Source organism: Lissotriton vulgaris, chromosome 3_2, assembly GCF_964263255.1.
Source record: "Lissotriton vulgaris chromosome 3_2, aLisVul1.2, whole genome shotgun sequence".
NCBI lineage: Eukaryota > Metazoa > Chordata > Amphibia > Caudata > Salamandridae > Lissotriton > Lissotriton vulgaris.
This window is the reverse complement of record NC_141690.1, coordinates 12,258,051-12,272,098: the sequence shown is the minus strand read 5'-3', so window position 1 is coordinate 12,272,098 and position 14,048 is coordinate 12,258,051. Positions and strand designations below refer to the sequence as shown.

General features: G+C 51.5%; 1 protein-coding gene across 1 annotated transcript in view; it reads left to right on the top strand.

Annotated features, from left to right (window-relative positions):
• The window catches only part of WDR19 (WD repeat domain 19), a 637,672-nt gene that overhangs the window by 482,918 nt on the left and 140,706 nt on the right, over positions 1–14,048 (top strand). The window contains exon 30 of the mRNA XM_086963976.1: positions 7,778–7,874. Coding sequence (XP_086820102.1) covers positions 7,778–7,874 — 97 coding nt within the window. The remainder of the gene's footprint in view (positions 1–7,777; positions 7,875–14,048) is intronic.

Below are 14,048 nucleotides of genomic sequence, written 5' to 3'. Positions count from 1 at the left end.
GTCCTTTGATGCTTGATGGTACGATTACCATAGTCGAGCATAAGGTCCTCACAAAAATACGGAGGATTGAGAATTGAGACCCAACTACGTACCCTGACGAAGTTGCCAATGACAAGGCAATGAAACATGTCGGTCCAGTTACAATGCATCTATGGTATTAACTTAACCATTTTTTAATAGTGAAGTTTGGCAGCATCAGAATAAAATCGACTCAGCCAGCCAAACCTCACTTGTTTTATATTTGTTGGTTGTTGGGTGTAGGCACTTGGCATTCTTTTCTAAGCACCTTTTCTTTCCTACTAGGTTGTGTATTTGTACACTCCTTTTCTGTCTCTATCTATTCTCTCCTGTGCACATCTTCTTTGCACATGTTTCATCCTCTCAACAAGGAAAGTAACCGATGATGAGAAGTGGGTATACCGGTGATTAACAAACCGGGAACCCCCTCGGGTGTTACGTCCGTGAGGTACTTTCCTTGCTTTCTCACATATTTTCTTTGTGGGTGTAGCTGTACACAGTTATTTTTTACGTTTTAAGGTATGGTCGGACCTGTAACACAACACTAATTTTACCTTGGTGAGCCAATAAGAGGTATGGCCCCAATAGTTACAGGGCTTTGTGACTTTAACCATGCAGGCTGATTAGGGCTTTTTGTTTCATATTTGTTGAGTGGGGGGCTGCCCTATATTGCCTTTTTTCCCCCCTGTCATCCCTGTTTGATTGATAGAGTACGTCACCAAACAGTTCTCGCACCAGTTGCTCCACGAGTCTTCCATTCACGAAATGTTGGTGGACTCAGGCACCCCTGTGATACGGAGGTTGCTCCACCGGGAGCGAGCCTCCAAATCATCGTTCTTGGTGCCTATTAGGTCCAGGATTTTGTCCATTTGGAGGAGTTTTTGACGGTCTTCAGTGGCGGCATCCTCAATGTCGGAGACCCTCGACTCGACATGCAGCAAGCGATTTTCGTGTGAATCCACTCGAGATTTGACCACATCCAGGTGAGAGGACAGCTGTTCCAACTGGGTAGCAATGCCTGAGGCGGCAGATTTGACCTCCAACATGATGGAGTTGAGGTCAACTTCCCAAGAGGCAGCCATCTCTGCGGGGGTAGTTGGGTCACCTCCGTCGGCGACTGCGCCCTCCTGGCGGGTCTGACTGAGCTGGTCAAATGTGAGCCTGGGTTGTTTGGGGTCAGCCTTACCCATGTCGGCCACCCGAAATGAAGAGCACACAGGGGGAGGCCCGGCTGGGGGCAAAGGAACAATGTCCAACTAGCAGCGGCCCAGGTGGACGATTGGAGGAGTCGGGGGCAGAGTTGGGGGGTTGCCAGGATCCCAGGGGCAGTGTCAGTAATCGAGTCAGCTGTCCGCCCGACTCAAAGGGTGCCAGCCAGGGCCTCCGGGTCAGTAAGGCAGGTGAGCCAGGGAGGTGTGCCACCACGCGAGCAGAGCGGGTCCGAAGATTATATTTCCAGCAGAATCCTTCACACCTTACCTTAGAATATCCCCAGGCGTCAGACTGGATCCGGAAAGTTTTGCGTAGCAGTACCCCTGCGCATCAGTAGGCGTCGTCTGCGGCTCCGTGTCCGTCGTTGGCGCCGGGATGACGTCGCCGGAGTACTTAGACGCCGCCCTCACGCGCTGACGTCAGTTCTTTTTTCCGCACCAGCAAGCGGAGATCCGGAAAAAGCAGTACGTCTTAGTCACTTTTTGACTAACTTTTTCAATCCTTTTTGGGTCCATTTTCTAGTTGGTAAACTCTCGGTGCCGCTAGGGATGCCGGAGTTCAAGCCCTGTGCTGACTGTAACCGTCTGATGTCGGTTACCGACCCCCACCGTCGGTGCATGTATTGCCTTGGGGCGACCACGACGACAAGTCGTGCCCCGACTGCCGGGCCTTGACGTCGAAATCTAGACGGGAGCGGTCCCGTAAGCGCCTCGAGCTCCGGCAGTCGGCCCGCGCCGTTCACAGTCCAGGTCGAGGAGGGGGTTGAAGGACCAGTCGCGGGGCCACAGTCATCGCAGCTCGGCGAGTCGACACCATTCGTTGGGCTCCAAGTCCTCAGGTAAGAGGCACAAGAAGTCGGATAGACGACATCGCTCTTCCGACTCCCCCCGACGCTCGCACGATGCAGCTGGGGGTTCGGGCGACACCGCCCATGCGGCTCCGCCGGAGCCACAGGCGCCGCTGTGAGCTCCATACCCGCCGTCCCTGTGCTGAATGCGATGCCGGAGGAGATCGATGCCTTCCTCATGGCCAAGAGGTCGCTCTCTTCTCTGACTGGGAGCCCAAGCGGGCCGGGTGCTTCGGCCCCGGCGCCGTCGGGTGCTTCTGCCCCGGCGCCGTCGACGACTTCGGTCCTGACGCCACAGGGCCCCACCGGGTCCGGGTCCGGATCTGAGTCGCCGCTGGTCGACCTTACGACCCCTCCGCTGGTGCCGACCCCCAGAGTGTCACCCCCGACGCCGTCGACAGACGACGTCATCCCCGGTCCCTCCCTCGGTCCGGATCCGGTGTCGCTCAACGCCGCATTCGACGCCGAGAGAAGAGCAATTCTTCTATGATCCGGCCCCATCCTTTGCGCCTGACTATCAGGAGATGAGAGACCAGGAGGATTGGGAGGGGTCTGAGGACCCTCTGGCACGAGAGTGCCAGTCGTATGAGGACTGGGCAGTGGATCTAGGGGAGGCCAGTGGTTTGGACACTTCGCCCGACACTGGCTTTGTCTCCCCTCCGACCGTGGCTACGGAGGAGGGGGCTGCTTACAGCGTGGTGCTGACGAGGGCAGCCAAGGCCTTGCCTCTTGAGCTCCACGTCGCGACCATCAGGACTAACCTCCTCACCGAGGTCCTTAAACCACAGGCAAGCTCTTCGGAGCCTCTACTGCCGTTGAATGAGGCCCTTACTGATGTTCTGTTGGGCACCTGTTCCAGGCCTGCCACAGGTCCCCCTGTAGATCGGAACGTTGCCAGGCGCCACCGCCTGGCCCCGGGCGACCCTAGCTTCCTGTCCACCCACCCCGCCCCGAGAGCCTGGTTATCCAGGCCTCTAACTCCCATACCGCATACCCGACTGCTCTACCTGATCGGGAATCCAAAAGGTATGAGCAGTTCGGTAAGAAGCTGTTCTCCTCACTTCATCTGGGGTTGCGGTTGTTCAACACCGCTTGCCTTTTGGGCCGTTATACCCACTCTCTGTGAGACACGGTCGCGGACGTGCTACCAGCTTGCCTGGAGGAGGCCGGGTCAAACTCACTAAAGCCCTGGCGGAAGGGCGGGATGCAGCACGGTACTCTATCCTATGTGGGCTGGATACCTCTTACTTGCTGAGCAGGGCGATTTCCATGACGGTGACGGTTCGCCGCCACGCCTGGCTAAGGTCTGCCAACTTTTCAACTGATGTCCAGAATTCCCTCATGAACATGCCGTTTGATGGCCGTCGCCTCTTTGGTGACAAGGCAGACAGTTCGCTTGAACGTTTCAAGGACTCCAGGGCTACGGCCAAGTCCTTGGGCCTGTCGGGCCAGCGCCAGCAATCTTCTGCCTTTCACCCTTTTTGTGGCAGAGGAAGGGGTGCCCCCTCACGTCCTGTCACCACGGGCCGCAGACTAACATCCAGTGCGGCGTCAGACGTGGTAACCGCCGTGGCGGTGCCAGGGGACAGCGGCGAGGCCAGTCCACATCCACCCTCGCAGCATCCGACTCAAAGCCTTCCTAGTCCGAGCTTTCAGGCCCATTTGACGCCAGTGGAGGGCAGGGTTCGCCATCACCTCCTCCACTGGCGCACCATCACATCGGACAGGTGGGTGCTGCAAATCGTCCGAAGGGGCTACTCCCTCCCCTTCGAGGTGACCCCTCCAGCCATGCCACCGCAGTACCACTGCGTGTCGGGGAATCACTTGCAACTTCTGCAAGAGGAAGTTACGGCCCTCTTGGCCAAGGGGGCCATTGAGCGCGTTCCTGGGCCAGAAGTAGGGTGTGGTTGTTACTCTCACTACTTTCTGGTTCCCAAGTAGGGCAAAGGGGGCCTATGCCCTATCTTGGACCTGCGGAACGTCAACGGCTTCCTCCAGAAGGAGAAGTTCAAGATGCTGACTTTGGCTCAGGTCTTAGCTGCCCTAGACCCAGAAGACTGGATGGTATCGTTGGACTTGCAGGACGCATATTTTCACATCCCCGTCCTGCCGGCCCACCAACGTTACCTGCGGTTCACGGTAGGCTGCGAGCACTTTCAGTTTACCATGCTCCCCTTCTACCTTACCAGCGCCCCTCGAGTGTTCACGAAAGTGATGGTGGTGGTCGCAGCTCATCTGCGCAGATTAGGGGTGTCAGTCTTCCCCTACCTCGACGACTGGTTGTTGAAGGCGGGCTCGCCCCAGACAGTTGTCCGCCACTTCCAGACTACGGCCGACCTCCTGCACCTGCTGGGGTTCTCCATCAATGTGCCGAACTCACACCTGTGTCCCTCTCAGAAGCTCCTCTTCATCTGAACGGTTCTGGATTCGGCGCAGTTTCGGGTGTATCCTCCTGAACAGCGGGTTCGGGATATTCAGGCTCTGATTCCGATCTTTCAGCCTTTATCCCGAGTCTCAGTCAGGTTTACGCTGCAGCTTCTGGGGCTGATGGCCTCCTGCATCCTTCTGGTGTATCACGCCAGATGGCGGATGCGGGCTCAGCGGTGGGACCTGAAGTTTGAGTGGGCCCAGCATCAGGGCAACCTGTCCGACCACGTCCTGATCTCGGAGAGCACTGCGAGCCAGTTGCAGTGGTGGCACACGGACCGCGATTGGGTCAGCGGCAGATCCCTCTCACTACCCCAACCGGAGCACGTAGTAGTGACGGATGCATCCCTCCTGGGCTGGGGGGGGGGGGCACATGGGAGAGGCGCAGATCAGAGGCCTCTGGTCTCTGGCGGAGTCCCGGGTCCATATCAACCTTCTGGAGCTGCTGGCGATACGACTTGCACTGAAGGCCTTCCTTCCCTCTGACCAGGGAAGTGTAGTGCAGGCGTTCACAGACAACACCACCGCCTTCTGGTACTTCAACAAACAGGGTGGGGTGGGGGTCATGGACCCTTTGCCAGGAGGCTCTGCGCCTCTGGCAGTGGCTGGAACACCAGGGCGTCACTCTAGTCGTTCCCTGAACGCCAGGGTGGACGAACTCAGCCGCCGGTGCATGATGGATCACGAATGGCGTCTAATTTCGGACGTGGCGCAAGGTCTCTTTCAGCAGTGCGGAGAGCCTTGGTTAGATCTATTCGCCACCGAAGAGAACTCGCAATGTCATCAGTACTGCGCGTTGGAATTTCCAAGGAGGCACTCGCTCCGAGACGTTTTTCGTCGCGAGTGGATCTGCAGTCTGCTGTACGCCTTTCCACCTATACCACTTCTGCCCAGAGTGCTGAAGACGATCAGGCGCGACGGGACCCAAGTCATCCTTGTGGCTCCGGACTGGGCACGAAGATACTGGTATCCCGAGCTCCTCAGCATGTCAGTCGATCCCCCGATTCGTCTGCCTCTTCAGGAGGACCTTCTGTCGCAGAAGCTGGGGACGGTCCTCCACCAGAACCTGTCCAGTCTCATCCTACATGTGTGGAGATTGAGCGGCGGCAGTTGAGGCCATTTGACTTGCCTCCTGAAGTTTGTGATTTGATTTTGGCAGCCAGGCGTCCCTCCACAAAATCGGTATACGCCTGCAGGTGGAACAAATTTGTGGCATGGTGCACAGCAAAGGCTGTGGATCCCCTTTCTGCCCCCCCTTTCAGAGGTTCTCCTCTTTCTTCTTTCTCTTGCCCAGCAGGGATCTGCTCTGGGCACTATCAAAGGCTACCTCTCTGCCATCTCAGCCTTCTTAAGGCTTCCTGATCAGCCTTCTCTTTTCAAGTCCCCTGTGGTAAATAGATTCTTGAAGGGCATCACTCACATGTTTCCTCCTGTTCTTTCGTGATGCCTCAGTGGAACTTGAACCTTGTTCTGACTTATATAATGTGCGCTCCTTTCGAGACACTTCGCAATTGCCCTCTTCGTCTTCTAACTCTTAAGACTGCATTTCCGGTTATCATCACCTCTGCCAGGAGAGTGAGTGAGCTCCAGGCTCTATCTTCTCAACCTCCTTTCCTCTCTGTCCATCCGGACAAAGTTGTCTTGAGAATGCGTCCCCCTTTCCTGCCCAAAGTAGTCACAGCCTTCCACATCGGCAGTCCATCACCATGCCCACCTTCTTTCAGCCTCTGCATCCCTCGAAAGAGGGAGAGAGGCTCCACCGTCTGGATCCAAACGTGCGCTCTCATTCTATCTGGACTGCACACGCCAGTTCCAGGTGGACGACCAGCTCTTTGTTGGTTACGGGGGCGCTAAGAAGGGACAGGTGATGCCAAATGGACCGTTTCTCGATGGGTCGATGGATCGTTTTGTGTATCAAGGCTTGTTATTCACTGGCTAAAAAGGAGCCTCCTGTGGGCCTGCGTGCCTATTCCACTCGGGCCACGGCGGCTCCTACTGCCCTGGGTCGGGGAGTCCCCTTGCAGGACATCTGTCAGGCAGCTACGTGGGCCTCGCTGCACACGTTTGCTAGACACTACTGCCTGGACAGCCAAGTCCGGAGAGATGGCTTTTTCGGCCGTTCTGTTCTCCAGGACTTTCTGGTGTGATCATTGGTTCGCAGACCCACCGCCGGGGTTGGTTTTGCTGAGGTATCTATTCTAAGGTAAGGAATCTAACACTAACCTGTTTCTTTCAGATGCACAAGTTGCTTACCTTCTGTAACGATATATCTGTAAGAAACAGTAGTTAGTGTTAGATTCCTTACCGCCCCACCCATCCTCCCAGTTCTGCGAACCGATATCCAGGGTTAAGGTACATCCCTTTGAGGGACCTAGTTTTATGCCACCAGTGTCGGTTTTTATCATGGCTCTGCCTTCCTGGTGCGAAAAAGCTGTGTATAAGAACTGACGTCAGCACGCGAGGGCGGCATCTAAGTACTTCGGCAACGGCATCCCGGCGCCAACGAAGCCGACGACGGACGCGGAGCCGCAGACGACGCCTACCGACGCGCAGGGATACTACTCGTTACAGCAGGTTTGTAACTTGTGCTTCATTTTTTCACTAGGCTCTTGGACCCCACCGTTTTTTTCTTTCTCAGGTTATGTACAAGGATCCAAGGAAGCTTTTATTTCTATACTTCGAGTACAACTATAGCAGTAAAACCGGAGTGTCATGAAAATCTTGTATTCCGTTAGTTGTAGCAACGCTTGATTGTAGTTCTTCTACACAGGACTGTACTGGAATAAAATATGGAAGAGCTTTCACTCAAGTCCCCTGAAAATAACTATCCCCTCTGCTTAAAAGGAAAATGTACAATTTCTAACATCACGTTGATTACTAAGTAGTAGGACTCTTTTATATTAATTGGCAAACCCCCTCTCTGATTAGTGATAGACTTGTAGAGCACAACCCTTCAAACTGAAGGATTGTGACTGGGAAATTTTTTTATTTTGCTTTGCTTCTATGCTTTCATCTGACAAACCTAAGAGTGCCTAGAAGCGTTCTATAAAAATAGGATTTTCCCACTCCATGCCTATAATGTAGTGTATCCTTTATTAAACATCTCACATGTTGATTTCTTTTGACTAGACTTCCTAAAGCTGTATCATAATGAAGTTTAAAGCATTTGCTGTTCATTTTGTTAGACTTCAAATACCCGATTTAACTTTCTTATTTGTGATTTTACTAGTACAAGAATAAATGTGAGTTCATTTCATTATTGTTTCCTTCAAGGACGCCAAGTACCTCTTTCGTTTATATATGGCATTAAAGCAATATAGAGAAGCTGCTCGCACAGCCATCATAATTGCCAGGGAGGATCAATCGGCAGGTACGTCAGCAATCCTTTCTTTCATTGACATAGCCAAACATAGTATCCTATTTTAGAAATACTGATGTATTCTTAATCAATCAGTCAATCAGGGATTTGTGAAGCGTGCTGCTCACCGTAAGATCTCAAGGCTCTGGGGGGCGGGCGTGCAGCTCCGAGTCAGCTGAAGAGCCAGGTCTTGAGGTTCTTCTTGAAGGTGTACAGAGTGGGGGAGTGACTGATGTTGATCAGGAGCTCGTTCCAGCTCTTTGCCGCGATGTAGGAGAAGGCTCTTCAACCTGTTCTGGCTCTGCGTATGCGTGTGGTTTCGGTCAGGGTGAGGTCGGCGGCGGGAGGTCTCTCTTGGGTACGTGAAAGAAAACTCTTTTGTTGAGGTATTGGGGTTCGGTGTTGTGGAGGGATTTGTAGGCATGAGTGAGTAGCTTGAAGGTTACTCTCTTCTAGATGGGGAGCCAGTGGAGGACTTGCAGGTGCTGGGTGATGCGTTCATATCGTAGTATGCCATGGACGAGTCTGGCCGCTGTGTTCTGGATGGTCTGGAGTTTGCCAAGCAGGAAATTGTTGATTCCGGCATAGAGGGCGTTTCCGTAGTCCAATCTGCTTGTTATGAGTGCATGCGTGACGGTCTTTCTGGATTCGGGTGGGATCCATTTGAAGGTTTTGCGTAGAATGCAGAGGGTGTTGAAGCAAGTGGAGGCGAGTCTGTCGATCTGTCGGGTCATTGTGAGGGAGGAGTCGAGTATGATGCCGAGGTTTTGGACGTGGTCCGCTGGAGTGGTGGGGTTGCTGAGGGCAGTGGGCCACCAGGTGCTGTCCCAAGCTGTCTTCTCCGAGTTGAGCTTCAGACAGCTGTTCATCATCCAGGATGCAACCTCTTTCATTCCTTCCTGGAAGCTCAGTCTGGTGGTGCGGGGATCCTTTGTGAGGGAGTGGATGAGCTGGGTGTCATCGGCGTAGGATACTATGCTGAGTCCATGATGTCTGATGATGGCGGCGAGGGGGGCTATGTAGATGTTGAACAGCGTGGGGCTAGGCGATGATCCTTGGGGTACTCCGCAGTTGATCTCTGTGGGTTTGGAGAGGAAGGGCGGGAGTCAGATTCTTTGGGTTCGGCCAGTGACGAAGGAGCAGATCCAGTTGAGGGCGGTTCCATGTATGCTGGCGTCGTGGAGTCTGGCAGTGAGAGTGTGGTTGGAGACGTGTCAAAGGCTGCAAAGAGGTCTAGTAGGATGATGGCCGGGGTGTGGCCCTGGTCGAGGAGAGTGCTGATGTCGTCTGTGGCAGCGAGGAGGGCGGTCTCGGTGCTGTGGTTTCTGCGGAATCTGGATTGGCAAAGGTTGAGAATGGAGTTGTCTTCAATGAAGTTTGTTAGCTGGATGTTGACGATCTCCTCTGTGACTTTTGCCGCAAAGGGGAGGAGAGAGATGGGTCGGTAGTTTTTGAGGTCTGGCGGGTCTGCAGAGGGCTTCTTGAGAAGGGGCTTGACTTCTGCGAGTTTCCAATTGTCGGGGAATGTGCCGGATTCGAAGGTGGCGTTGATGGTGCATCGTAGCTCGGGTGCTATGGCAGCAGCGGCTCCGTGGAAAATGTGCGGTGGGCAAGGGTCGGTGGAGGCTCTTGTGTGAATTCTCGCCATGGTCGTGGTGGTGGATTCGGTGGTGAGCGGGGTCTGGGTGTAGATGGTAGGCTGGCTGGCGTTTCTGTAGGAGGTAGTGGTTTCGGTGTCTGGTATCTGTTAGTTGAAGTTGTCGTAGAGGGACTTGATTTTCAGATGGAAATAGGAGCATAGTTTGCTGTAGAGTTCCTGGGAGGGTGTGACGTCCGAGGCTACGCTTGGGGTTTTGGTAAATTCCTGAATGATGCTGAAGAGTTCCTTCGAGTTGCTGGATTTGGTGAGGATTTTGTTCTCGATGAAAGTCCCTTTGGTGGATCTGATGTGTTGGTGGTATTCTGTCATGGCGTTCTTGTAGGTGGTCTGTCCTACCAAGGTTTTGTTGTTTCTCTATAATTTCTTGAGACATCTGCATGTGTGTCTGGATTCTCTGAGGTCTGTGGTGAACCTGGTGGATTTCATGGGGAACCTTCTGTCGGGGTTGCGGAGGGGGACGAGCTTGTCTGCGCAGTTTGTTAGCTGCAGAGTTGACGTTGGTTGAGGTTGGAGGGTGGTGTGGAGGTGCTCTTCGGTGACCTTGCGCCAGTTTCTTTGCGGAGGGCATGGTGTAGGTTTAGGAGCTGTAGCTTTGATGAAAGAGAAGTGTATGCAGTGGTGGTTTGTCCAGGGGTGTTGCGTGGTGTGGCTGAAGGCGATGTTGTTACCTCCTGTGAAAAAAGGGTAGTGGGTGTGTCCTGCCTTGTAGGTAGGGGTGGTTACAAGCTGTTTCAGTCCGATGTCCAGGAGGGCGGTGGAATTGGGATCGCTGAGGTTGTCGAGGTGGAAATTAAGGTCTCTGAGCAGTATGTAGTCCATGGGGGTGATGGTGTGGGGCGCAGTGAGGTCAATGAAGGTTGTGGTGAGCGCGGTTTGTGGTCCGGGAGGTCTCTAGGTGAGGGTGCAGCGTAGGGACATTCTGGGTCTGGATCTGGAAATGGAGGTTTTCCGTGAGGGACGTGGAGTCGTTCGTTCTGGAGGTGGTGAGTAGGAGGAAGTTCTTGTGTGCGATGACAAGTTCTCCTCCTGGGTGGTGAGGCGGTCCTTCCTCTGGATCTTGTACCCATCTGGGATGGCGGTAGCAATGTCGGGCGGAGGTGGAGCTGTTCCATGTTTCCGTAAAGAAGGCGACGTCTGCTGAAAGTGTGTCGAGGAGGTCCCAGATCTCTACTGCATGTCTGACTCTGTATATTTTGTATATTCATCAAAACTAAATACGTGAAAAACCACAGCTTCGGAGTCAAGAGTAATTATTCGATTAAATGAAAAAGAGCAATACAGTCTACGACATTGTAAATTATTACACAAAGGCGATAAGAAGCAAGATTTAACAAGCAAGGTTGCAGTAATCTGTTTTCAATGTTTATCATAGTCTGTATAAAAACTAGAAGCAGTAAAGATGATTGAGTGCAGGTGCGAAGAGCAAAGCAGAGACCAGAAACACACATAATATATCCAAGAAATAATCCGGAGCCAATCAAGTAGTGATACCTAGCAGGTGATGATACACCATCAAACATATTTTGATAATGATATTTATTGCTCCAACTTTTCCTAATGTAACGAAATTACTGCCTCTTTGTGGTAGGTCCAGTAAATACCTACAATGTTGTTAGGTGTCGGTGCTCCTATATTCAAACCCAAATAGAAAAGTCAAAAAATTCGACCAAAGCCCTGTTTGATATTGTTAGAGATTTCACCTCTCCCCCAGTATTCAAACAATTACCATCAGAATCCCAGGAACTATGTGACTCTATTGCATACTTTTTTCATGATAAAATCGCTAAAATCTACGCAAACTTCCCAGTCGCGGACATAAATAAGATCCAATCAAACAATGAATCGGAAACCCCCCCCACAACGAATTGTGCTATGCTCAATCAATTCAATCATGTCTGACTGGCAGAGACAAGCAAACTGTTATCAGCAGCCAAATCCGGGTCCCCACAGGATCTATGTCCACCCAGTACGATGGCCCTTGTCTCTCCATTATGTGCCCCAATGATTCAACGTATCTTTAATGCTTCAATTGAGACTGGTCTCATCCCGAGGGCTTGGAAAGAAGCCGTCGTACGGACGATTTTGAAGAAACCATCCGCAGACCCATTGGAACTAAGTAACTATAGGCCAATATCTCTGCTACCTTTACTGGGGAAATTACTGGAAGCAAATATAAACACTCAACTTAGCCAATATCTGGAAGCAAACAACATGCTTGACCCGTCCCAATCAGGTTTCCGACGGGGATTCAGCACAGAAACAGCTACGCTGGCGGTCACTGACTCACTAAGACGTACCCTCGATGACGAGGGCTCTTCTATCTTGATCCTTTTAGATCGCTAAGTGAGTGTGGTATCGGTGGCACTACCCTTCAGTGGCTGAGAAACTTCCTAAAGGACAGATGGCAAACTATCATGCTCTGCCCATTTGTCTCCAAAAAGAAGTTCCTACAGGATAAGGGGGTACCACAGGGCTCATGTCTTAGCCCCACCCTGTTTAATGTTTATCTAGCTCTCCTGGCCAAGTTGATTCAATCCTTTGGCTTCAAGATTATCTCTTACGCCGACGATACGCAGCTACTATTCCCAATCGGTAAAAACATCACTGAAGAGAAACAACGGTTTACGGGTGGTATGCTGGAGATCGCAAACTGGATGAGGGAGCAATGCCTACAACTTAACCCGGGAAAAACAGACCTAATGCTATTAGGGAAGTCCGCAGTCCTCTGGACCTCGGATTGGTGGCCCATCCAACTGGGCTCAGCACCAACACCTTCTACCTCAGTAAAAAGCCTGGGAATCCTACTGGATGTCAAACTGGATATGAAGGAAAATGTGAAAAACATCGCAGGATCATGTTATTATAACCTACGCCTACTACGCAGAATTATTCCCTATCTACCTCTGGAGCATCGCAGAACCGTAGTGCAGGCAATGATCGGAAGCAGGCTGGATTATGGCAACACTCTCCTGGCAGAGATAGGAGTCACTACCCTATCAAAGCTGCAAGTAATACAGAACACCGCGGCCAGAATGGTCTTGAACTGCCCCCCTGGAACTCCCTCCCTCCCCCTGCTCAGACAACTGCATTGGCTGCCAATTCAAAAACGCGCCATGTTCAAGATCTGCTGCCTGTCCTTCAAGGCTCTAAGAGGTGAGGGTCCAGCTTATCTTAGGGACAAACGTTTTAAGCACGCACGTGAGTGTAACCTAAGATCAAATGCTCTTGCCCTCCTGAACATTCCCCGGATACGGCTAACCCGCACAAGCGGTAGAGCATTCTCATTTGTAGCACCTAAATACTGGAACTCCCTCCTAGTGATGCTGCGAAAATCCACCACCTACCTGACCTTTAGGAAACAATTAAAAACCTGGTTGTTCTGAAAACTTTCTGACCACAGGATCCCCTCCCCTGGTGAGCGCTGAGATGCCCCTGGGTGAGTCATACGCGATAAAAGAGTCATTAACATAACATAACATAACATTAAAGTGAAAGAAGCTAAGACTAAGCACTGTGCTTTTCAGTGTGTCCTGTTTAACCTTCTATGCTCACGGCATTTAGTTCAATTTTTCCCCTGACTGCTGTTATGGATATTAGTTTACTCCTTCTAATTACAAGTGTTCATGGTTGTAATATTCATGACCCAGCGACTACTTTCCTCAACTACCTTTTTGTTTAACATTTTGCAAAAAGACTTCTCCCTTGTTCAGCAGCAACAAAATATGTTTACATTTCAAAGTTTGACCATCCTTTTTCTATTTAAAACAATTTCATGGTTGCCACATGCAGAAACTGACCTTAGTGTCCAACTTAACTGACCTGCATAAGACCTACATGTGACAGAATTGATCCAAGGCGCCTCCATTTTTTCATTTGTTGGTGCATTAAAAAAATTAGGGTTGATTTCTCTGAGACACCATTAACTATCTCAAAGGTCATCAAAGTTCAGTGACAGGTGAGAGGAACCAAGTACTTAATGAGGTAGCATGAATGATAGGTGAGAGGAACCAAGTACTTATGAGGTATCATGCTTGTCAAAGACCAACGATGAAGATGTGATTGGAACAGCCTTGGATTTCTAGGACAGTTCTCTGCCCACTTACTTGAGCATGCTTTCAGTTGTACGTGGATTAAAACAATTAGTAAAGTGGCAAGATCACTCATTTGAAAGCCCGAGTTCCCCATCTTCATTCCTGAATCAGATCTGCCAAATCTGAGTTGCGTTGTCCAAGCCGTCATGGTTAGTAGGGCTTCTCTGACTTACACCACAAACCTTAGCTGGATTTTATGTTTTTCTACTTATGAGCAATGGAAAGCATAAGGAAAAAGGTTATGTACTGGAATCCTATGACTCAGTTTGGGCTCCAAACTTCGTCTGTACTGTTTTCCAAGTTCCTGCTTGGCCTGTCTGCATCCTGTCCCTGGAAGAAAGACCTCTATGCTGGGCACTTCCTTCGGCATCACAGCCTACCAAAACCTAAGATGCTTCAAGCAGTTATAGCCCCAGTGTTCTTATATGAGCTCTT